This window comes from Ambystoma mexicanum, chromosome 3q (assembly GCF_040938575.1).
Source record: "Ambystoma mexicanum isolate Mex_15411 chromosome 3q, UKY_AmexF1_1, whole genome shotgun sequence".
Lineage (NCBI taxonomy): Eukaryota > Metazoa > Chordata > Amphibia > Caudata > Ambystomatidae > Ambystoma > Ambystoma mexicanum.
The window spans coordinates 587330420-587355646 of NC_090926.1; the positions used below are offsets into that span (position 1 = coordinate 587330420).

The 25227-nt window shown below is 44.9% G+C and overlaps 1 protein-coding gene across 1 annotated transcript in view; it reads right to left on the minus strand.

The window, feature by feature from the left end:
- Positions 1-24213, minus strand: part of SHISA8 (shisa family member 8) — a 284879-nt gene extending 260666 nt beyond the window's left edge. Inside the window, exon 1 of the mRNA XM_069654400.1 lies at positions 22063-24213. Coding sequence (XP_069510501.1) covers positions 22063-22601 — 539 coding nt within the window. The 5' untranslated portion in view covers positions 22602-24213. The remainder of the gene's footprint in view (positions 1-22062) is intronic.
- Positions 24214-25227: the final 1014 nt, after the last annotated feature.

Below are 25227 nucleotides of genomic sequence, written 5' to 3' on the forward strand. Positions count from 1 at the left end.
GATGCCAAGGATATGTCTCACGGTTCTGTTCTGGATAAGTTGAAGAGGTCAAAGCATAGAGGTAGGAAGATTGAGAAAGAGACTTTTGCAGTTGTCCAGTCTGGAGAGAACCAGGGCTCTGGAGACAGTGAGCGGTGGGGGAAGGTGAGAAAAGGTAGAATACCTCTGAGGAGGTGAAGCTGGTAGTGGGACTTTTTGGACATGTCCGAGATGTGGGAAGAGAAGGAGAGAGTAGAGTTAAGATGACCCCCAGGTGTTTTGCCTCACTGGTGGGTGGGGTAACAGGACCAAGGGTGGTTGGCCAGAGTGAAAGTGGGAAAACAGGAGCAGGGGTCCCAATGAGGGCAATCTCTGTCTTAATGGCATTAAGAGAGAGATCATTAGCAGCACACCAGGACTGACTTGCGGACATACAGTCAGGGATGAGCGAGGAGGACCTAGAGGCTGAGGGTAGCCTGAAAGAGAGCTGTGTGTCATCTGCATAACACTCAAAGTTGGAGGTGAAGGCAGAGATAATGTGGGCCAAAGGGGCCATGTAGATATTGAAAAACCTGTAGGATAGGTTAGATCCCTGGAGGACACCACAAGTAGAGAGAGTGATAGCGGAGAGAAAGGAACCGAGTTATACTTGGACGGACGGTGAGAAAGACAAGATGACAGCCACACCAAACTTGATCGGTTATGTCAAGGGTCTCGTGGAGTCTGGAGATAAGGAAGATGTGGATCAACGTATCGAAAGCAGAGGAGAGGTCAAGAAGAATAAGGACAGAGGGAGAGTTAGAGTCAAGGTTCAAGAGCAGTTTCCGTACTTCTGGGTACTCTAAAGCCAGACTGATGGTCATGGAGGCAACCAACAGATTCAGTGTGGAGGGTAAGCTGAGAGATAGCCAGCTTCTCCAGGAGTTTGTCAGGAAAGGAGTGATGGAGATCGGGCGATAGTTAGCTGGAATAGTAGGGTCGGCAAAGGTTTCTTTGAGCAGACAGTGCACCAGAGGGTGGTTGAGAGAAGTGGGAAAGACTCCAGTGGTGAAAGAGAGGTTGCAGAGGTCTACCATGGCTGGTGCTAGTGCGTCAATGTTGTCCTTGATGCATGGTGTGAAGCAACATCTAATCTTTGTCTAACTTTCACTGAAGGAATACAAAGAGATGCATGGTGTGAAGCAACTTGTTAGAACCCAAAGCCACAACACTCTTCCAGGAAGATGTCAACCCAATCACAGTAGCAGAATTATTCTTCCTACTGTTGTAACTCTCTGCTGTCTGTAGTGAGACAGACAAAGAGATCAAGCAGTCAGAAGAGGAGACGCGCCCAGGATTCACCGACTGCAGAAAACAGAAATATTAAAAAAACTGTTGTCAGTGATTGTGACAGAAGTATAGGTACCTAGGTCCAGTAGAAACAGAACCCTCCTGAATAGTTCTTGTAGATACAGTCAGACTGAATAGGGCGATGATGGAATGTCCCCTGGATCCCAGTATAAATTCTAAAACAAACAAGTATAGGAAATGACCTGACAGAAAACCTCTAACAGTACTACAATGACTCAGAGAGCAATGTTTTTTCTTGCCACAAACACAATCTGGAGTCGTTCTGATGTCCCAGTGTAGTTCTGTGTAGAAGGATGTTGATGCAGAGGAAGTAACTCAGAACTAACCCAACGGCACGGGGATGCCTATGATATTCCAATGGATACCAAGCCTACTCCGACGGAATGAGGACGCCCATGGCACCAACATCAAGAGTCTCTAGTCCTATAGCCAGTTGTTCAGGTGCTGTGTTGAAAAGGTAGAAATTACAGGAATAGCAGGTTCCAGATCCTCGAAGCACTACAATGTCCACAATCCTACAGGGCAACAACCAGGAAGAATGAAATGCAATTCTGGATTCAGAAGTGGGCAGGCACAGAAATCGTAGGATGACAATAGTTCTTCAAGAGGTCCAAGTTCAATAACGAGCCGATCCAAATCAAAACAAAAGCGTAATCCAAGAAACAGTTCCGTGAAGCGTGCCGGGTCAGGTAAACAGAGAAAGAAACCATGGGCCAGACATAAGGCAGGGCAAGTCTGTAAAACGTTCCAAGGTCGAAGAGGAGGGCTGACGAGGGAAAGGAAGGGCAGGGTAGAGGAGCGGGAATAGAATGGGAACAAAGGGCTAAACTGCAAAAAAAACAGGATACAATATCCAAGGACAGAACTATGGAGGGTCGTAACTTCAATCAAAAGCACAGACTACAGCTGGAAGCGGGGTTAAGTAACACCGCATATGCATTCCAGCAACACAACGTACAGCTGATGAATTGCTTCCGGGTAATCCCTGTGTCCACGTTAGTGTGGTTGGTCACCATGATGACCCGTAATGATGCCAGAAAGGTGAGCGTTTACTGAAGACAGTTTGTATATGTAATCCCCAATGCCCATGCCTATTGGCACGAGAGGGCATGGAGTTCTTGACAGAAAAAGCCCTTTGTGAAAGAACATTCCTGACGGGAATCCTGACAGTTTCCTCCCCCACCGGAACATCCAACCCCTTCTGTGCATGAAAGCGGGCCATGAGATGAGGGGCATTGATATTACCGACAGGCTCCCAGGTCCGGTCCTCAGGGCCATACACCTTCCAATCAACAAGTTGAAGGAGGCAGGAGATGAGTAGTGGGGTGACATGGCTTCACTAGGGATACATGAAATACGGGATGCACCTTCCAGATCAGAGCCAGGGCCAGTTTGACCACCAAAGGACTAAGGATCCGAGTTATGGAATAAGGTCCGACAAATCTTGGAAGCAACGGACGGCGCCCGGACAGCCTCAGGTGTTTGGCAGCCAACCAGACCCTCATACCGACACTATAAACCGGGGCCGGTGACTGATGCCTGTCAGCATACCCCTTGGCCTAGATTTGTGCTTCACGCAGATGGATGAGTATGTTATTATGGACAGACACAAGATCCCTTACGCAATCAGAAACCGTGGGATGATTAGGAGGCAATACCGGTTCCATGGGTAAGCATCATACAGAGCAAACAATGGCGAAACATCAGTGGAAGTTTGCAAAGCATTGTTATAGGCGAATTATGCTGCGCCCAATACTGACAGCCACGTTTCTTGATGTTGCAAAAGCAGACAATGGAGGTATTGCTCTAATGTTGCATTAAGCCTCTCGGTCTGGCCATCAGTCTGCGGATGATAATCGGTAGAGTACCGGTCTTCAATCCCAAAGGAGGCTGTTAGTGAAGCCCAAAAATGAGAGGTGAATTGGGACCCACAATCAGAAACGACAATGGACGGGAGACCAAAAAATCAGAAAACATGTTTCAAGAACAAAGTGTAGACACAAACATGCCAATTACTATCGGACTTCAGTCTTTGGGCGAATTCTAATTTATAGCTTCTAGTTATTGGGTTTGGTTGTCAGCTGTGGTATTGCATCTATATCTTAATTGCCAAAGATAGGAAATTTGAATTTATAATTACTTATACATATCCACTTGCGACAACCTTAGTGAATTGTTCTCAGTGCGTTGTGAGCGCCAAAATAATTATTTCCACACTTTCAATTTTATTTAAATGTGTTCTTTAATTTATGTTGTTGCAAATTAGTTTACAGTTTCTCTTATTTGTGATCTCTCTACACGTGTTTCCCCCTTTATAGTCCATTCAAAAGGGATCATTAGGAGAGTGTTTCTAAAAAATAAAGCATCATACAATAAATAATATAGTCTTCCAAATCCATTTTCTAAAGGGATCAAACAAACTCAAATTTTCAGATTTCTCTTTAGTGATACAATAATACAAAGAAAGATAGGAAAGGCAGGATAGATTAGTTTTAGTGTCAAATCATAATTGATAACTTAGATCTTAATGGCACTCACCAATTGGATCTTCCATAGGTGTTCTACCTTTATTTGCTTTTTTGTTGAATATATTTGTTTAGGGTTTCAATAGAAGTTCCAGTTTCAAAGGGTTTATTTCAACCAAAAACTGGAAATGAAAACACACATTTTAGACTTCCTTTGTTAATTGGAAAAAGATCTAAAGATAGTGATTCAGCTCTAGGGTTTAGAAGTCCTCTTTAAGGGGGATTCAAAGGTATAATAATGCTTACCTTAGTTTCTTGAGAGTTCTGATAGCGAGGGATACGCTTGTCCTTCTGCTACATTCGTCTATGTTTTTCGATGCGTATTTATATGCATGTTAATTGGACGTGATGACGTCATCACGCACATGTTTAAGTGTATGTGATGACGTCATGACGATGTGCGTGCTTGTGGCCATTTGTAATTCATCAATGCGTGCTTACTTGATGGTCATTTTCTTTCCTTGATTTAGTAATTTCAAATATAGCCTTTTTCTTTCAAAGGTCATGTTTTTGTTATTGCGAAGATTTATATTTCTAAGAATTGTATATTCTGAGATAATATACATTTTCTTTTTGGCGCGAATGTTATCACGCATTAGATCACGTGCTTACATTGTTGCGCAGCATGTATCAAAGTTTATTGCCAGTTTATTGCTAATTTTCTTAATTAAATTGGCTCTTGGCATTTGATTAATATTTTAGTTTTTTGTTTATTTTTTACTCATGTACTCCAGGCAACATTTACTCTAATTTAGAGATATTTCATTCATTTATGAATTGTACTCGAAATGGAAGCTTCTCTATTGTATTTTAACTTTTTTGGGATTTTGTTAAAGTATTTAAGGTTGTTATAAAGAGAAAAACAGGGAAGAAAAAGAAAGAGAAAAATGAGTGTAGACAGTTTCCATGTTTGACAAAGAGGTTAGTTGCTGTATACAAACAATAATGGGATACATTTTGCTTATGCATTCATATTCATAGGTTATTAACATTTCCCATATTATAGCCAATTGAAGAATTCATTATCTGAGTTCAATCCGGTGTCTCAATTGTCCGTTAGGCATTTTTATTTAGATTCCCTCTGTCGGAGGATCTGCTCTTTGTTACCACCTCTTGGCAAATCTTCAATTGTGTCCAGTCCATAGATCTTTATGTCATCAACATTTTGTCCTTGGTGCTCCATTATAAAGTGTAGTGCTAGGGGATATTTTAGATCTTGATTCCTTATCACTCTCATATGTTCAAATATTCATTGTTTTAAGCTTTCTGATTGTACTTCCTATATATGTCTTTTTGCATATGCATTGTATTGCATAGACGACATATTTGCTGTTGCAATTTATTAAATGGTTTAACATGTTCTCTTTTCCATTTGGTAGCTTAATTTTCTTTTGGCCATTCACCATTTGAGGACAGAGTTTCCAGGCTCCCTATTTGTATGTTCCATTGATTGGTGTTTGTTTGGATATACTCCTTATATCTTTTTTGGTTATCGATTTCAAATGACTGGGGCTTATTTTGTTTCGCAAGGTTGGTGCCTTTCTGTAGCAGATTCCTGATTTATCGTCAATATATTTTGTAACCATTGCATCTAATTTCAACATGTCCCAGTGTTTTTTTAGTGTTGTTCTTAGGATTGGAGCATCTGATCCATAAGTGGTGATAAACTTAGTTTTTGTTAGCAAAGTTCCTTTTTTAGGTTCGTCTATCAATAAGAATTCCCGTATTATTGTTTCAGCTTTCTTGATGGATTATTTTACACTTTTTTCTTTGTACCTGCTTTGTTTAAATTTGTTTATTGTTTCTTCAATGCTAAATTTAAATGATTCTTCAGTACTGCAATTTCTCTTTATCCTTAGGATTTCTCCGTACTGAATATTGGTTATTATAGGTCTTGGATGGTTACTTTGTGCATGTAAGATGCTATTGCCTGCTGTTGGTTTGGTGAATCGGTTTTTTAAGATTTTTTCTTTGTCGGTATAGATCTCTAGATCTAAAAACTGGATCTTGTCTTTACTGATATTCGTTTTAATCTTCAGATTATATTCAATGTTTAGGTGCTCAACATATGAGTGGAACTCTATTAGGTTCCCTTCCCATATCATAAAGATATCATCAATATACTGACCCCAAAAAATTATGTTTTTGGAGTCGGTAAAGGCCTTGTGTTTCCAAGCATGTTTCACTTAGAAGTAACCCATAAACAGATTTGCATACGATGGGGCAAATTTGGACCCCATCGCGGTTCCTTGTTTTTGTCTGTAGATTTTCTTATTGAAACAAAAGATGTTGTTGTTTAGAGCGAGTACAGCATTTCCAGTAGCATATTGTTTTGTTCTTTGAATGATATTGATCTCATTTTCAAAAAGTGTTCTGAGGCTATTAAGCCTTGATCATGATTGATGCTTGTATATAATGAAACAACATCCAGTTTCACCATGTGATAGTTGTCCTGCCAGGGGATAGCTGTTGAATGATGTGCTTCGTATCACGTATAAATTATGCTAGCTGCATGGTAAGAGGTTTTAAGTGGATGGCTATGAAAACAATTCACTAAGATTGTCGCAAGTGGATATGTATAAGTAATTATAAATTCATGTTTCAAGAACAAGTCTGCCAATACAGGTGCCGTAGGAAGACGCTGACACGCCACAAACAGGGCCATTTTAGAGAAATAGTCCACCACCATCCAGATGGTATTGTACCCCTGAACCATGGGAAGTTCCACTATGAAGTCCATAGACAACATAAACCAGGGACGTTGAGGTACAGTTAATGGTTGTAGTAGAACAACAGGCTTAGCGGGGTTGGTTTTACATTGAGCACAGACAGAGCATGCTAGTATGTATTCCTGAACATCTCAACGCATGGTGGGCAACCAGCACCATCTCTGCAATATGTCTAGGGTTTTTCGTTGTCCCGGATGTGCTGCGTACATAGTATCATGACACCATGACAATGCAGCATGGCAGGTTTTTTGATCTGGCAGGAACAAGCGTCCTTGTATATAAGGCAAAGTGTCCACTATATCAAGGTTGCACACAGCTATTTCTGAAGGTTTACTCGATACCCATGCTTGTACTGCTGCTTTCAATGACGGGTGTGTGGTGCAAGCACACATGATTTGGGTAGGAAGGAGTGGCATTTCCTCACCCTTAAACATTGGAGTAGACTCATGCATACGAGAAAGTGCATTGGCTTTGGTGTGCAGAAAACCCGGGCGACAAGTGACAGTGAAATTGAACATAGAGAAAAACTCATGCCATATGGCATGCTGTGAGGTGGAGCACTTAACTGATTTCATTGCCAATAGGTTCCGATGGTCGGTGTAGACCTGAACTGGATGTGCTGCACCGAGTAAGTGGTGTCTCCATTCTTTGAACACGTCACGAATGGCCCGTAATTCACGTTCAGTAGTAGTATAATTGCGCTCATAGGAGGTAAGTTTTCTTGAATAGAACGCTACCGGATGCAGTTTACCAGTATTCCCACATGGTTGAGAAAAGACGGCTCCTATAGTAATGCCCGAGGCATCTGCCTCCACATAAAAAGGTAGCTCGGTTTTAGGATGCTGCAGCACCGGTGCAGAGGTAAATGCCAATTTAAGTGCGTCAAAAGCACTCTGTGTTTCGTTGAACCATACAAAGTTCCGTTTGTTGTTCGTGAAAGAAGTAAGTGGAGCCACCATACCAGAAAACATTCTTATGAAACGCCTGTCAAAGTTTGTGAACCTCAGAACAGTTTGCAAGGATTTGACGTTATTTGGAACCGGCCAGTCCAGAACTGTTTTTACTTTGGCTTGAGTCATGCGTACTCTGTTACTGGTGATCTCATAACCGAGGAATTCAAGCTTGGTTAAATATAAAACGCATTTCTCAAGTTTGGCAAAAAGGCTGTTGTCTCTTAGACGTTGCGAAACAGACCATACATGATTAACATGTTGTTGGTAAGAGGATGAATAAATCAATATATCATCCAAATAGACGACCAGATGTCTATCAATCATGTCCTGGAAAACATCATTCATGAAGTTTTGAAATGTTGTGGGGGCATTGCAAAGCCCAAAAGACATTACGCAATATTTAAAAAGCCCAAACCGCGTTTTGAAAGCGGTTTTCCATTCATCACCATCACGAATACAAACCAGGTTGTATGCCACAGGCAAATCCAGTTTAGTAAAAATGATTGAGGAGCCCAACTGATCCAATAAGGTATTGATTAAAGCAGTGGGTACTGGTTTCGGATGGTGACAGCGTTCAGGGCCCTGTAGTTGATACATGGCCTCAGGTCCCCTTCTTTCTTCGGGACAAAAAACAAAGGCGAGGCAGCTGGAGAACGAGAAGGGCGAATAAAACCAGTGCTAAGTGCCTTGTCTATATATTCCTTGAGTATATTCGTCTCCTTATTGGTAAGGGAATATATTCGCCCGTTAGGAATGCTTGCACCAGGAATTAAGTCAATAGGCAGTAGTACGGCCGATGTGGCGGTAGTTGTTCTGCCATGCCTTTGTCGAACACATCCCTATAACTCTCATATTCTTTAGGCAGAGGAGACAAGGATACGGCACCCACAACTGAGGCGGTGTCCATCAAAGGACGACACAGACTGGAAGGTTGTACACTAGCATTCTCCAAGCAGCTGGCCTCGCAGTAATTAGACGGGAAACCAACTTTGGGTTTTTGCCAATCGATATCAGGATTGTGCAGAGAGAGCCACGGAAGACCAAGAATTACCTTATATTGCAGAGCGGCAATGAGGTCAAAAACAATAGATTCCATATGACCGCTGTCAGTAACCATCAATAATTCCACTGTACGCTCTTTCACCAGATCAGAGACCAAGGTAGTGCCATCAAATGTGTTGACTGTCTCCCGGTGTCCTTTAGGACGCGTAGGCACGCCTGTGTCTTTAGCGTACATGATATCCATATAGTTGCCTGTGGCACCAGAATCGATGATGGCAGCAGTTTTCCAAGGCTGCTCTAATGCATAGGAAATCGTGATAGGCTGAGAGTATGGAGCGTAACCTTTGCAGTGTTCAGGATCCAAACATGGCTGACTCAGTAAATGGACCCCAATACCTACATAGTCTTGGAGTTTCCCAATTTCTTGGTGGGTTTCTTGGGGCATGAACGGTGAAATGCTCCGAAGAGCCACAATAGAAACAGAGATTATTTTGTCTCTGATTTTCTCTTTCTGCCGGGGTTAGGGGACCCCGTACGGCACCGACCGGCATGGGCTCAGGGTCATGAGAAACCGGTTCTAACCGAGGCTGTACCAGAACCACCGGTCTCTTTTCCTCTTTCCGTTCAGCTCTTCTGGCATCTATTTGTAAGACTAAATCCAACAATTCTGAGAAGTCTGTCGGAACAAATGGAACCGTGGCCAGTGTATCTTTAAGCGCTTCAGACAAACCCTTATAAAAAACCGCAGCTTTCTTATCTTCGGGCCAACTAGTTTCAGCAACCAATTGGTTGAATTTAGCTAGGTAGGTGAGAAGAGGTGTGTCCCCTTGTCGTATATTTAGTAACTCAAGGTCAGTTGCTTGTGTCTTGTGTCTTGTACCTTGTCGTACATGCAGTAACCCAAGGTCAGTTGCTTGTGTCTTGTACCGTGGTTAAGTAACACCGCGTACGCGATCCAGCAACGCGACGTACAGCTGATGAATTGCTTCCGGGTAATCGATGTGTGCGCGTTAGCGTGGTTGGTCGCCATGACGACCTGTAATGATGCCAGAAAGGAGAGAGTTTACTGAAGACAGATTGTATATGTAATCCTCAACGCCCATGCTTATTGACACGAGAGCGCAGGGAGTTCTTGACAGAAAAAGCCCTTTGTGAAAGGACATTCCTGACGGGATTCCTGACACACGTCTAGTATATGGCTAGCTTTCACTGAAGACATAGAAAGTGATGCATGGTGTGAAGCAAGATCTATTCTCAGCTGAGCATTCAATGAAGGAATACAAAGTGATGCATAGTGTGAAGCAACGTCTAGTCTATGTATAACTTCCACTGAAAGAATACAAAGTGATGCACAGTGTGAAGAACTGTCTAGTCTATGTATAACTTTCACCGAAAGAATACAAAGTGATGCATGGTGTGAAGCAACATCTATTCTAAATCTAACAATAAATTAAGGAATACAAAGTGATGCATGGTGTGAAGCAACGTCTAGTATAGGGCTAACAATCAATGAAGGAATACAAAATGATGCATGGTGTGAAGCAACGTCTAGTCTGTGTCTAACATTCACTGAAGAAATACAAAGTGATGCATGGTGCGAAGCAAACTCTAGCCTGTGGCTAGCTTTCACTGAAGGAATACCACGTTATGCATAGTCTGAAGCAACTTCTGGCCTGTGGCTAACATTCACTGAAGAAATACAAAGTGATGCATGGTGTGAAGCAACAGCTATTCTAGGTCTAACATTCAATGAAGGAATACAAAGTGATGCATGGTGTGAAGCAAGTCTAGTATATGGCTAGATTTCACTGAAGAAATAGAAAGTGATGCATGGTGTGAAGCAACATCAGGTCTATGGCTAACATTCCCTGAAGGAATAGAAAGTGATGAATGGTTGGAAGCAAGATCTATTCTAAGTTTAGCATTCAATGAAGGAATGCAAAGTGATGCATGGTGTGTAGAAACACCAAGTCTGTGTCTAAAATTCACTGAAGGAATACAAAGTGATGCATAGTTTGAAGGCCCTTCTAGTATGTGGCTAACATTCACTGAATAAATGCAAAGTGATGCATGGCGTGAAGCAACGTCTAGTCTCTGGCTAACTTTCAATGAAGGAATACAAATTGATGCATGGTGTGAAGCAAATTCTAGTCTGTGGCTAACATTCACTGAAGGAATACAAAGTGATCCATGATGTGAAGCAAGGTCTAGTCTGTGGCTAACTTTCACTAAAGGAATACAATGTGGTGCATGGTGTGAAGTATCATCTAGTCTATGGCTTACATTCACAGAAGGAATACAAATTGATGAATGTTGTGAAGCAACGTCTGGTCTGTGGCTAACATTCACTGAAGGAATACATTGTGATGATGGTGTGAAGCAAGGGCTAGTGTGTTGTTAATATTCACTGAAGGTATACAAAGCAATGCATGGTGTGAAGAAACTTCTAGTCTGTGGTGAACATTCACTGAAGGAATAGAAAGTGATGCATTGTTTGAAGCAACATCTATTCTAAATCTAACTTTCAATGAAGGAATACAAAGTGAGTCATGATTTGAAGCAATGTCTAGTTTTTGTCTAACTTTCACTGAAGGAATATAAAGTGATTCATGGTGTGAAGCAACATCTAGTCTATGTATAACATTCAATGAAGGAATACAAAGAGAGTCATGATTTGAAGCAATGGGGGTCATTATGACCCACGCGGTAACTATGGCGCTAGTAGTGCCATGGTTGCCGCTGGTATTTTACTGATTGCGCCATGGTGATTGACGGAAATACCGCCCCATTCCAAGGTTGGCGGGGCGGTAATTCCCCATTCACCATTGGTCCTTCCCCATTCCCATTTTCGCCCCCATAGGGCTCAATGGAAATGGGGAAGGCGGTAGTTACGGTACCGCAAATTACGGTACCGTAAATACCTCCAAGGTCCCTTTGCGGGTCCAATCCTTAACGGCTGGTAAATCCAGCCATTAAGGTCGGGACCCCCAAAGGGACCTCGTAATCAGGCGGTAAGGGGTTAATGGCACCACAACCTTTTACAGCGCCGTTAACCCCTTACCGCCTGGGTCGTAATGAGGCCCAATGTCTAGTCTTTGTCTGACTTTTTCTGAAGGAATACAAAGTAATACAAGGTGTGAAGCAACATCTAGTCTATGTCTAACATTCACTGAAGGAATACAAAGTGAGTCATGATATGAAGCAATGTCTAGTCTTTGTCTAACTTTCACTTAAAGAATACAAAGTGATACATGGTGTGAAGCAACATCTATTCTAAGCCTAACAATCAATGAAGGAATACAAAGTTATCAATGGTGTAAAGCAACATCTATTCTAAGTTCAGCATTCAATGAAGGAATACAAAGTGATACATGGTATGAAGAAATGTCTAGTGTATTTCTTACTTTCACTGAAAGAATACAAAGTGATGCATGGTGTGAAGCAACATCTATTCTAAATCTAACAATCAATTAAGGAATACAAAGCGATGCATGGTGTGAAGCAACTTCTAGTCTAAGTCTAACAATCAATTAAGGAATACAAAGCGATGCATGGTGTGAAGCAACTTCTAGTCTAAGTCTAACAATCAATTAAGGAATACAAAGCGATGCATGGTGTGAAGCAACTTCTAGTCTAAGTCTAACAATCAATTAAGGAATACAAAGCGATGCATGGTGTGAAGCAACTTCTAGTCTAAGTCTAACAATCAATTAAGGAATACAAAGCGATGCATGGTGTGAAGCAACTTCTAGTCTAAGTCTAACAATCAATGAAGAATACAAAGAAGTCCAGGGTGTGAAGCAACGTCTAGTATATGGTTAACTTTCACTGAAAAAATAGAAACTGATGAATGGTGTGAAGCAACATCTGTTCTAAGTTTAGGATTCAATGAAGGAATACAAAGTGATGAATGCTGTGAAGCAACATCTAGTCTGTGGCTAACTTTCACTGAAGGAATACAACGTGATGCATAGTTCGAAGGCCCTTCTAGTATGTGGCTAACATTCACTGAATAAATTCAAATTGATGCATGGTGTGAAGCAACTTCTAGTCTGTGGCTAACATTCACTGAAGGAATACAAAGTGATCCATGATGTGAAGCAAGGTCTAGTCTGTGGCTAACATTCACTAAAGGAATACAATGTGGTGCATAGTGTGAAGCAACGTCTAGTCTTTGGCTACCTTTCACTGAAGGAATACAAAGTGATGCATGTGTGAAGTAACATCTAGTCTATGGCTTATATTCACAGAAGGAATACAAATTGATGACTGTTGTGAAGCAACGTCTGGTCTGTGGCTAACATTCACTGAAGGAATACATTGTGATGATGGTGTGAAGCAAGGGTTAGTGTGTTGTTAATATTCACTGAAAGTATACAAAGCAATGCATGGTGTGAAGCAACTTCTAGTCTGTGGTGAACATTCACTGAAGGAATAGAAAGTGATGCATTGTTTGAAGCAACATCTATTCTAAATCTAACTTTCAATGAAGGAATACAAAGTGAGTCATGATTTGAAGCAATGTCTATTTTTTGTCTAACTTTCACTGAAGGAATATAAAGTGATGCATGGTGTGAAGCAACATCTAGTCTATGTATAACATTACTGAAGGAATAGAACATGATGAAGGGTGTGAAGCAACATCTATTCTAAGTATAGCATTCAATGAAGGAATGCAAATGGATGCTTGATGTGAAGCAACGTCTAGTCTGCGGCTAACATTCACTGAAGGAATACAGTGTGAAACATGGTGTGAAGCAATTTCTAATCTCTGGCTAACTTTCACTGAACGAATTCAAAGTGATGTGTGGTGTGAAGCAATGTATAGTATATATCGAACATTCGCTGAAGGAATACAAAGTGATACATAGTGTGCAGCAACGTGTAGTATATGGCTAACATTCACTGAAGGAATAGAAAGTGATGAATGGTGTGAAGCAACATCTATTCTAAGTTTAGCATTCAATTAAGAAATACAAAGTGGTGCATGGTGTGAAGCAACGTCTCGTCTTTGGCTAACATTCACTGAAGTAATACTATGAGATACAGGGTGTGAAGCAACGTCTAGTCTGTGGCTAGCAATCACTGAAGTAATACTATGAGATGCATGGTGTGAAGCAACGTCTAGTCTGTGGCTATCTTTCAATGAGGAAAAGAAAGTGATGCATTGTCTGAAGCAACGTTTCACAATGTAAAGCTAAGCAAGCACTGACCGTATCCTTCAGAAGCATAGTTGTCCTAGTTAGTGCCCACAACCCAAAAACCATTCAAATACCTGAATGAGAACAGGTACTCGTGTGATTAGCGGGTTGCTGCAAAAAGGGAAACCCACTTTGGAATAAAACCTTTGACATCTCCAGAGGTCAGTCAGTTACCTTTTATTTCCTGTGACTCCACCAACTCAAATAACGGAGTCTCATGCCTTTTGAACTCAGTGTTCCTAAAATGTTTTTAAACTCTATGTCATTTTTATATTTATCTCCATAGATCAAATCAAGGATTAGAACCTCGATTTACATTGTGCTCTGAATAACAACCGTCCTGATGAAGGCCTATTAGAGAATAGATTTGGTATGGTCGCCCGGATGTACGCGCCATTACACAAACAGACCGAAACACCCCGTGTCGATGCACCTATCGGTGAATAACATCCAAGCAACTAACTGATCAGTGGCAACTGTGTACATTTGTATGAAAACACTGGGTGCCTGAGGTTTTGTTTAACAACCGGAACCAAAGAAAACGTACTGTGGTCCAGATCGGGAAAAGAAACACACAAATTTCTTCACACTAGACCCTTAGAATCAACCTCGGCTGTGAACAGTTATCCACGAAAACACTGTAAAAACTTCTAGGAACCAAAATTGATATGTGATCATGACTCTTAATGAACATGGCGGATGAGCTAGTGAGCGGTTGCCGGTACCAGCGGAAGCTGGTGACGGCAGTCACTGGTTGGGTGGCAGGCTGAGGTTGCTCTGTGCAGTTGACATGGGTGCGCCCCTCGAATATCCTGACCTTTCTTCGGGTTGGAAGAACATAACATGCAAACAGCAATCTCTCACCACGAGCTTGAGTCTGCGAAGTGGCCCATAAAGAGGGTGTGAATGCCCCCGGCCCTAGGGCTGTTTGTTTTGAGAACTTCAGATGTAGAATGAAGCCAACAGCTGTTGTCTACTCTCTGCTTGAAGCGCATTAAAATAAACTAAAAGCAGTGCCTTTTAAAAAATATCCTGTGCTGGTGTTTCATTTATGGAAACTATTATGGGCACAGGTGGGTTTTAATGAAATTGTAGCCCACAGTTGTTACCTAGAGTTGTAAGGGTCCAGGGAAGGTAAAAGTCTCTTGCATCCCATACAAAGAGACTATTAAGTGTAATGATAAAGGATTCACCCTGTGTTTAAATGAACAAAACACTTGTAATTGTATTTTACAACTGTGGTCTGTTTTACATGTGGCTCCACTGTGGCACTAAATAAACCAATAATATCAAATGATTAAGTTAAACATGTACCTTTTGTACTGGAAGGTCTAGCTGTTGTTTCTTGGTTCGTTGATGTGTTCAGGTGCGCCACCCACATTCTTTCAGGGCAAGGTAAACTGACCTTAACCTGCCACCAAAAGTGAAGCAAGAGGCTTGCTTGCACCAGTGTTCTGCCTGGACAATGCATGAACCAGACGTGGTGGCAGATCTCATCCGCTGTACATTAACTCCTATTTCTTTAGGTTCACCTGCAACCCAAAACACTGGATCTCCCTAACCTACACCCTATATTCTCCTGGAGATTGGCAGCGGTGCACGAATGTTTCCTAAAAGTATAAGCCCATAAAGAGTTGGCAGAAGCTTCTTTTCAGGACTCACACACCTTCATTTCCTGGATCCGTGTGATCACTATGACACCCAGAATTCCGACGGCCGGAAATGCCGACTTGTCTTTTTTGTAAACCCCCTTTACACCACATACATATGAGGGGGAGACCCCCGCACTCTCCTCCCATACTACTATTATATCCCATACCCCCCCAACATATATATGTGATGTAAGGGGGATCGGGAAAAAAAATCGGAATTTCTGGAGTCGGAATTCTGAGGGCGACATTTTGGGCCATTGCCCATTTCCTGATTGGAACTTTTTTAAATTATCGCTCAACCATTCGGTCTGTCCATAAACTTTCAGATTATATTGGAAAGCCTTTTATTTTAGGGGTTCGTGTTACCTTTCATTGAACAAATCTCTTGTCACATAATAATTTCCAACAGCTATCTCTCAGGTATAATCACACCCTGATTTAGAAAACATCTCAGGCAAAGATCCAGTTCTTTTTAGAACATTCAGATGAATCACCTGGAGGAATACACGGGTAGAATGCCAAACATGTTTACAGTACAATACTCAATGGCAAAGAATGTCTTGCTATGTTATTTTATATTAATGATTATTTAGAATGATTGCCAATGCTCAAGAAATGCCCTCAGGGGTTATATTGCCGAGTGCCCTTTCCATGCTGTCTTATGAGAGGGTGAAATAATTAACAGAGTGGGTTGGAAATGCTTTAATGAACACATGTGTTACTAGATTTCTGAATAGCACATAGTTTTCGCTTTAGCGAACAGATTTAGGCAGTACACATTGCATGCACCGCACAAAATTCCCTTGCTTTCTCATTTATGACTTGTCTCGGCTAGCACACAGGACTATCTGCGACTTATACAGATGGCTTTAAGTGGGCTGGTGCTCAGGCCCGGTAAAGTCCAAAATTTGCCCAAAGCATGTCTCTGCCAGGGCGCGCCAACCTGATTTGACAGCTAAATCAATGAACAGATGATTTGTGGCATTACTGCTTTTCCCCAGTAGATGTCACTTCAACCCATGTTTAGAATCATATCGTCAGTTTCAGACATTTGGAGTTCGTTTGTTTTGTAATACTCTGGAAGGGCAAATATGATACAGACAATACATAAGATCAGAAGATCTCATTGAAAAGAACTGAGGGATTAGAACCTGACTAGACCTATTTTGATTTTATTTTGTTTTTGCATTTGAATATTTTTATTTCACGTTTTTGACAGCTGATGAATTATATTATATGTAACAGATCTTTAAAAATAGATTCTGTTCCCTTTTATGTCAGGTATGAAAACTCGACAGTGTCTGTAAGGCCACTCCTCTAGTTATATAGATCACTGGTCTTTAATGTTCCTTATCTGATTTCAATTCTTCGGCTGCACTCTAGAGACCCCACTCCATTGATTTCTTATACATCTTAAAGTGCCGGCAATATCAGTGCATCCACTGCATCCTCAGTCCCACCCCCTGTAGCGGTGCTGCAAGTGGTCCCCTGCAGACAAGATCGGTGTCCTTCCCCATGCCTTTGTTTCCTTGTAATGTAAATTGTTATGTAACCACTGCCTCAAGATACGCGCCCGGTAGCCTACGGGCCTGGTTTGTGTTATTCAAAAAAAACAAATACAAATGCCACCAATCAACCTTGCCTCGCGTCTTTTACTTTCCAACTGCAATACATGGCCTTCTCTCCGCAGCACCAAAGAGCACCATCTCCATATTCTCCCACTACCAGTCACAACCGGGCACTCTGGCCAAAACCTGCCGAACAGCAACCCACAAACACTGCACTGTTTGGAGTAAGCAGCAGGATTGGCTTTTGATGCAACTGAGGCTGTAAAAATGATATGCAACAAACTTTCTGCCAAATGTCTACTGGCTATCCTATATATCCAGCAATGTATCCAAGGGACCATTCATGGGTCCTTTTCCTTGTAGAAGAGTGTAAACATCTTGATTTGACAGACTGATTTGTATAGTGGAATTCCCACTTCCGCCTCCCCCATCTGCTTTGTTATACAAATCCGCATTCATTATCACTAACATTTGATGTTGATGCTGGCAGAAGTTCATTCCATTCCTTATGGAATCCGCCTACTTTTTACACCCGCTTAAAGCAGCTGAAATCCATTGCAAAAACTGCCTGCCAATGCCATGCATAAATAGCAGGCGATATTTACACAAATTGCTCGCCCTCATTGTAGTGCTCCATGTGTTGAACTTGACCGTTCTCCACAAGGGAACTCCCGCCCGGTGTTAGCTCTGGAAGCTATACCGCTATAAGGTAAGACTTCTTCCCCAATTGGGAAACCCATCTACTAATCTGGGAACGCGTTGCTTGACTCATTTCTGGTGACAGATGTGGAAAGCACTTCTACCACTGACCTGGCCACAAACTGTCTCCTGCACGGGCAGGTAGGGAAATACTTTGCATAACCCAACATTGCGCATTGTCCATGCAAGGACCTGAAACCTTTATGGGAAGGCGATGCTCGTTTCATGTTGGCGTTTACATGTGGGAACTAGCCACGGGGCAAGGGACTTCGTATCCTCCATGATGATAGGGGTGGTGTGGGGGTGGAGCAGAGTGGAGCGGCATCCATAGCTTGACATCCATTGTCTATTTTGTCATTGATTCGCTTCATGGTGCTGATTGAGCTGGAAAAGTTGGACACATTGAACAGCATGTTCACATAACTCTATGATCGCTCGCCACATGTCCATGGGCTGCAGAATATCTTTCCCTTTGCTGGGCAGCACCATTTTGCATGGTAGCCCCCTGCCTGCTGGGATCCACCTGAAAATAATGTGGATTCATTGTGGTTTCAGCCTAGTTATTGCCTGTGAGACCCTTGCTCTTTTCACGCATGCTCTATCCTCTCCCAGAAATCAATATATCATCCCGAAAGTAGGTTACTGGATGTTAGGGAGCCTGCTGAGCAGCGTGCGCGTTGTCCTCTGGAGCGTGGGTGCAGAAAATGGCATCCGCTCCGATTGTGGCACTGACATGTTTTTCCCACACGCCATGGATTGTTCTAGGAGGTCAAATGGACAACATTTGCTTAGTTTTTCAATGAAAGGAAATTTGAGTATACAGTGATCAGAGAACGGTGGCATAGTAGGGTTGGCCATATTGTTCACCCATGCCAATGTTACATAAGGGGGGACTTTTCCATCAGAAAATATCTCCTTAAACATCAATCTTGACTTGGGCCCAATAAGGCTTCTTGGAAAGATGGCTATTTTCCTATCTGTCACTCTGTATAAGAACGATAGTCACAAACAAACTAGGATCGGTGCATTATCGAAGAGCGTTAACGATAGCAATAATTGACCAACAGAAGGTCAGGCATTTTCTGAGAAAAGGCCCTCTGCATCACCTGTGGCATCAGCTCTATCAATCGGACGCTGTACCAAGGAGAGGCTTCCCTCGACTGTCAACCCCACACCTGAGCCTTAGCGTCCTATGTGCAGCGCTTTCCGTGAAGCCCACATTGTGCCATTCCAATACACTGAAGAAGCAGGCTGCGTAAGAATGCGCGATGGGTGCCCGCCATTGATCATGCCTCTTAATGAACATGGCGGCTGAGCTAGTGAGCAGTTGCCTGTACGAGCGGAAGCTGGTGATAGCAGTCACGGGCTGGGTGGCAGGCTGAGGCTGCTCTGAGCAGTTGACATGAGTTCGCACCTCGAATATTCGGACCTTTCTTCAGGATGAAAGATCATAACATTCAAACAGCAATCTCTCTCCACGGGCTTGAGTCAGCGAATTGGCCCATTAAGAGGCTTTGATACCGTATCCCTAGGGCATCCCTGTTGCAGCCCTGGCAAAGGGCTCCTGCACCAATGGGAGACCATGTTCTCATTGGGCTGCGCTCCAAGAACATGGAATGGTCAGTACAGCAAAGGTCCTGTGACACGATGTCGCTGCACATAGAAAAGCGTCCATCAAGGCACCCACCTCTTGCATGTGTGAAGGGGCAAACTTTGCGTTTCCATACTAGAGGGCGTGTGGTGTGGGGGAGGGTAGAGCGCAATCTTTGCTCTTCCACAGGAAAGGGAACACGCTCTTCACATCCATGGGGCTGGGCCAGGGGCACACTGCTCATCCATGGGGAATCCGGGACACGCAGGCTTCTCTTTAATGGGAGAAGGGTTGAGCCTGTGGATAACTCTGCCCTTTCAACGTAGCTGTGACATATTCAATTACCTGCTGGAGGAGGCACCCTGTACACTTCTATGGGTAGCACTGGTCACACGCACTCTTCCTTTGTTTTGGGAGAAGGGGCACAAGGCTCTTCTGTGTATGGATTTTGGGGTATTCTAGTAACACACTCAGCTCTCCATGTGGACATGGGCCAGGGAACTTGCCTTGCTCGTTCACTGCTTTGCTGGGAAAGAGCGATTTCTGCATGTGGGGGAGGGGAAGGCCGGGAGCACATGCGTGCCCTTCCAAGGGGGTGAAGGTCGGGGGACGCACTCTGCTCTTCCATTGGTGAGCGTCGGGGTTCATAGTCTGCTCCACCATTGAAAGGGTGTAGAGTACATATTCCGGTCTTCAAAGTTGGGGGTTGTGGACACGCTTCTCTGTAGTGGGCAGCGCCAGACGTTTAATCCTAAACATTAAAGTGGGGGGGGGGGCTCATCAACAACTGCAGTGGGATGCGACCTCGCCAGAAACTAGCATAGCAAGTGAAATATGCACATTTCGTTAAATTGGCTTTGCATGACCATCCAAACTGCACAGCGCAAATGGTATTTGCCATTCATAAAATCAACACACACAAAACCGAGAGAGGATATTGTCTTCCAATAGTATTATTGAAAACGTTAAAACGTGTGCATGTTTAAACTCCAAGCACCAATACCAATGTTTGGGACTTGCAGTACCGATACGGGACACGGACATTTCACCTTTAGTTGTTTGTTATTTTTCATCAGGTTATATCGTGCAGTGGTAATTCAAAGAGGGCATTCAATGTTTCTCATTTTAGCCGGGGAGTCTGAGTTCACCCTTTGAAAAAAGTGGGTGGGTGAGCCCCCCCCCCCCCTCCGTAGCCTCGAGTTGCCCTCAGCATCTATCAAATGTCCATGCTGAGGTCAGTAGACACACTATGCTCTTGCATGGGGAACGGAGGGCATGGAGGAAGGTGCCATGCTGTTCTGTGGTGGAGCCCACATTGCAGTGAGACGGGGCACGATCTTCTCTTCCATGTGGAAAGGAGGGGATCGATCAGGGAGGCGCCATGCTTTTCTGTTGGTTGGGGGTGGAGGGCACCGTCCGGTGACTAGGAGTGGGTGCACAGTCTGCTCCATTGGAAGCGTGCGTCAGGGGGGGCACTGTACTCCCTGTTTGATGGAGTGGAGGAAACACTCAGTAAGGGCTAGAGCAGGGGGCCGTCAGGAGATGCCCAATTCTAGTCTGATGGATGTGTTGGGGGACACATTTCATGGGGGCTGGAGCTGGGGCCACACTCTGTTCGCCCACTGGAAAGTGGGGGTGTCAGGGCGCACGCTGTGGCACTCTTTGGCTTGGGGCGGAGGACACAGTTCGTGGAGACTAGAGGCACACTCGGCTCTGGGGAAGGCGGGGTTTCATGGGTCGCAGTTGCACCCTGCGCTTCTGTGAAATGTGACGGAGCGCACACTTCATGGGGCGGAGGATGTACACTCGACTCTTGCATGGGGAAGCGGAGACATCAGGGGTGCACGATGCTAGTCTGGGACTGGACGCAAGGTCTGCTCCTTCGTGGGCGAATGGGGGGGGGGGGGCGTTGGGCGATCTGCCGGATGCGGTGGAGAGAACACTTCATTGGGGATGGGCTGGAGGCACTCTACTCACTCAGGGGGAAAGTGGGGCTTCGTGGGACACAATGCTTGTCCGTGAGATGTGGTGGAGGAAGGGGGCGCGCTCTGCTCTTCCAGGGGCCAAGTGAGGGTTCCGGGGACACACTAGTATTCTTTTCTCCGGGTTGGGTTGGAGGACACACTTCATTGGGGATGGGGAAAGGGCACACGCTGTTCTTCCAACCACAGCGAGGGACAAGGCACACTGGCATGCCTTGAACCCTTGCTCACTGTGAGCTTTGTGGTTACGTGAGTGCTTTCGTAAGAAAGATATGTGCACTGTAGAATGATCAAGGAAAACTTGAATGTTCCTTACTGCTTCCCACCTCCCAAACATGTTACGTCCTGCCACAAAATGTGCAGTACCTTTGCATTCATGCAGTATGTTGCTCCCATGAAACACTCTCTAGAAGGCGCAGGACCCTGCAGGATGAGCTGGCGGCAGTCCTTTTTCCTGGTGTATTTGGACACATTGTGATTGACTCTGGGAAGGTTGCCTCTGTCAATGTGAATCTGAGATGGTGCTGAATTCTTTGTGAATTACCCAGAGAGTTCCTATGTATGTATACTCTGCTCGGCTGTGGGGGAGGGTCAGATGACATGCAAAGCTCTTCCTTGGGTTTTGGTGGATAGCAGTACAGTTTGACGAGATTCCTACTATAACATGGCAGGGACAGGAGCACCTGTGTCTGACACTGAGACCACCCACATGGCTAGTTCACCCAGTAGTTCAGGTCTTCGCCTCTGTGCCTCTCTTTCTACCATCCTTCCGCTTCGGTCTGTCCCCCTGCCCCACCACTAACCCCTTCAATGCGTCTTATCCCAACCTACCTGGACATGGTGATATCCCCTTGCGGCCGCTGGCTTTTCTCCAGGCCCAGCTTCGTGAAAATGCCAACCAGAACCATCAGGGCCACCAAACCGCAGATGATATACACAACCATGTTGGTGCGGTCCTTGGCAGGATCGTCAGCAGCATCGTCCTTACGGGCTGGGGGCTGGCCTGTGTTGGCCCAATTGGGTGTATCATAGTTGGAGCAGGTGGACTGATCCAGTTGCCCGTGCCTAAACTGGCAGCAGAAGCGGTAGCCGCAGGTACCACAACAGTACAAGTAGGCACCAGCGTTACAATTAAATGGTGGGTCCCACTGGCCCATGACATCGTAGTAGCCTCTGCATCGGTCAGCCAGAAGCGGTCTCTCTGTTGGGCCGTCTTCACCAGGTGGCGACTGGCTGCCACCAAAAGCCTCCAATGTAGCACCCTCCAGGCCAGGGCGCTTGGTGGTGGGAGTCCTGGTCCACACCTGACTGGGTGGCAGCAAGAGGAGCCAGCAGACACCCAACGTGTGCGACCTTGCCATTTGGTACATAGCAATGGCCGACAATTGGGCAAAAGGTCAAGGAGGAGAGTGGAGGGAGAAAAGGACAGGGAATGGGAGGCAGCGATGATCTATGCGGAATGCCTAACAAGTCAACATTTCTGAGAGGATGGTGTGTTGAGAGGAATGCGGGCAAAGGCAGCTACACTCAATGTGCTCAACAATGACCATCGTTTGGTCATGGGTTCAAAGATGATCATGGAGTGATGGAGGCACTGGGATATGGGAAGTGGGAGGAGAACCAGAGAGCATTCAAGGATGAGCAACAGTTGTAATGCAGTTTCTGGAAAGATGGGGCCAGTGACGCATCTGGAATATGAGATAAGCAACGATCATTGACAAGGCTAGGTGGACGGTTGGTTGAACATGGTTTAGTGGAAGTCACGCCTAATGGGAGAGAGGGGAGATAACCAGGCAGTGCCCAAAATACGGTCAGCAGGTGCTTGATGGTTCGAAGAGGCAGAGGCGTTGCTACGGGGGCTGAGGGGGCTATAGCCCCGGGTCTTTGGGTCGTAGCCCTGGATAGAAGCTCGGGTGCTACAACCAAAATACTAGCTAGCCCCGAGTCCCGCCAGTCCCGACATTAGCTTAGCCACTGATCTTTTCTAGACCTAACAACACCCCCGGGCAGAGGGCAGAATGGCGAGCAGAAAGAGGGAAAGGCGAGGCGAAAGGGGATGGGAGTGTGATGGATGCACGGAGAATCACAGAGTTGGAAATAGCTAGCGGGACAGTTAATGGTAGCCAGCGGTTGGGTAGAGGTCCAAAAGGAGAGGGTGGGAATGTTGAATGGGGCGAAAGGCTCAAGCGAAATGGAAATTAGGGGAACACGAGGCTAGCAGAGAAGGAAGGGGTTAGCCCAAAATCCCGATGCCCTGATAGGGATGTGCTTGCAAAGTCCAATCCAGATTCTCTGCCGAGGTGGCTCTGCCTTCAAGTTGATGGTCTCGCCAGTTCGTCGGGGGGCACCGCTCCCTGCGCCATCTCTCCCTCTGTGTGGGACTTCGCTGCCAACAACAACTCGGTCACCCTTCACTCTCCTTTGCCTGTCACCCGAGGCTCTACATGCTTTCCAGCCCCTCCCCTCTCTCTCACTCTCACATTGTAACCCGCCCTTCTCTGTCTCCTCGCAGTCACTGCTGCTCAACTTCTCTCGTGCTCGTTCTCTTTTACCACCTGTGTGTTGGTTATCAAGTGGTTTCCACTCTCACGTCTCTCCTCCGTTTCCTCGTGCCTTCCCTGTCTTCCTCCTTCACTCCTTTTCCTTCTTACGCCTTCTCCTTTTACCTCATTCTCTCATCTCCCTTATCGTCTCCTAAGCGTCCATATAACCGACTAGAACTCGCTTCTATCTCTTTCTCTCGTCCACTACTTTCTCCCGTCTTTCACTTCTTGTATTTCTTCCTGGACCCAAGTATCACTCCCTTTACGCCCTTTCTTTGCTCTTGGCACTTTCGTTACCTTTCTCCTACGCCTCTCTCTCTCTATGTCTCTTCTTCCCGCTCTCTTCCCGTTCCCTTCCCCTCGCTATCTCTTCTCTTCCTCCTACTCCCCTCTGCCTTCCCCTGCGCGGTCTCCTCTGGGCACTGAGCTCTCCCGCCTTTCCCACCACCGACTGAAGTGCAGAGGGGGGAGGAAGGGAGTAAGAGCTGGAGAGGAGAAGGGAGGGCTCTACACGAGGGCGGGGGAAGGGAGGGGAGATCATGGACCGGAGGAGAGAGATGGATCAGAGGCGAGGAGAGAGATGGCGAGCTTGGCTGGCACGGTACCGGCTGAACCCAGTTAGCATGTCACTAGTCCCAGCACTCCCCGCCCGTCCACCATGATGGGGTGGCCAGGGGACCAACGCTGCCCTTCTAAAAGAGGGGGCGGGGGAGGTCAGGACACGCCATGCCTTCCACACGCCAAGCTCGCTGCCCAGTACTGGAGGGCGTTCCCAGGCCATGGCACCGGGCTCGCGAGTGACAGGAGTCCGCCCAGTATTGAATATGCCCTCTGGGTGTAGGGCAGGCGGAGGGGACGTGCACGCAAGAGTGCACAAACAGAGACAGCGCCCTGCTCCCTCTGGAGCTGGACAGACACTGCCCTGCTCGCGGACAGACAGCCGTAGCTCACCTGCCTGCACAGGTGTTCCCTTAAAACACATCCTAAAAAAGTGAGCCAAACTGTGGTAGGTCGCATTTCCTGAAAACCCCAACACCACAGTGTCCACCAGTTCCTAATAAAGCCGAGTTTCACTTGTTGTGTTCGGGACAGCGAGAGGAGGGATGTTTCATGTTATATGTGCCTTAAAAGACAAACGACATCTGGGGTAGAGAAAGGAGCGGGCTAAGGTAGGTACCGTTTATAAAAAAAAATGTAATACATTAATGTCACCATTTTCTACACGAGTGGCCGTGTTATGGTCATTTTCGTAATTAAAACCTTGTTGAAATGTTTTATTTTAAATCGTGAGCAATACATACATTCCGTGAAAATAGTAGAGAACTGCACACTTTACTGCGGCTTTTAGATTTACTTTAAACGATTGGCCTTTTTAGTTCGAGCTATTAGGTGGCGCTTCGCCACCTGTAAGCCGCAACTTTTGCATTGGGAGAAATGGCGTACGAGGAGGGAC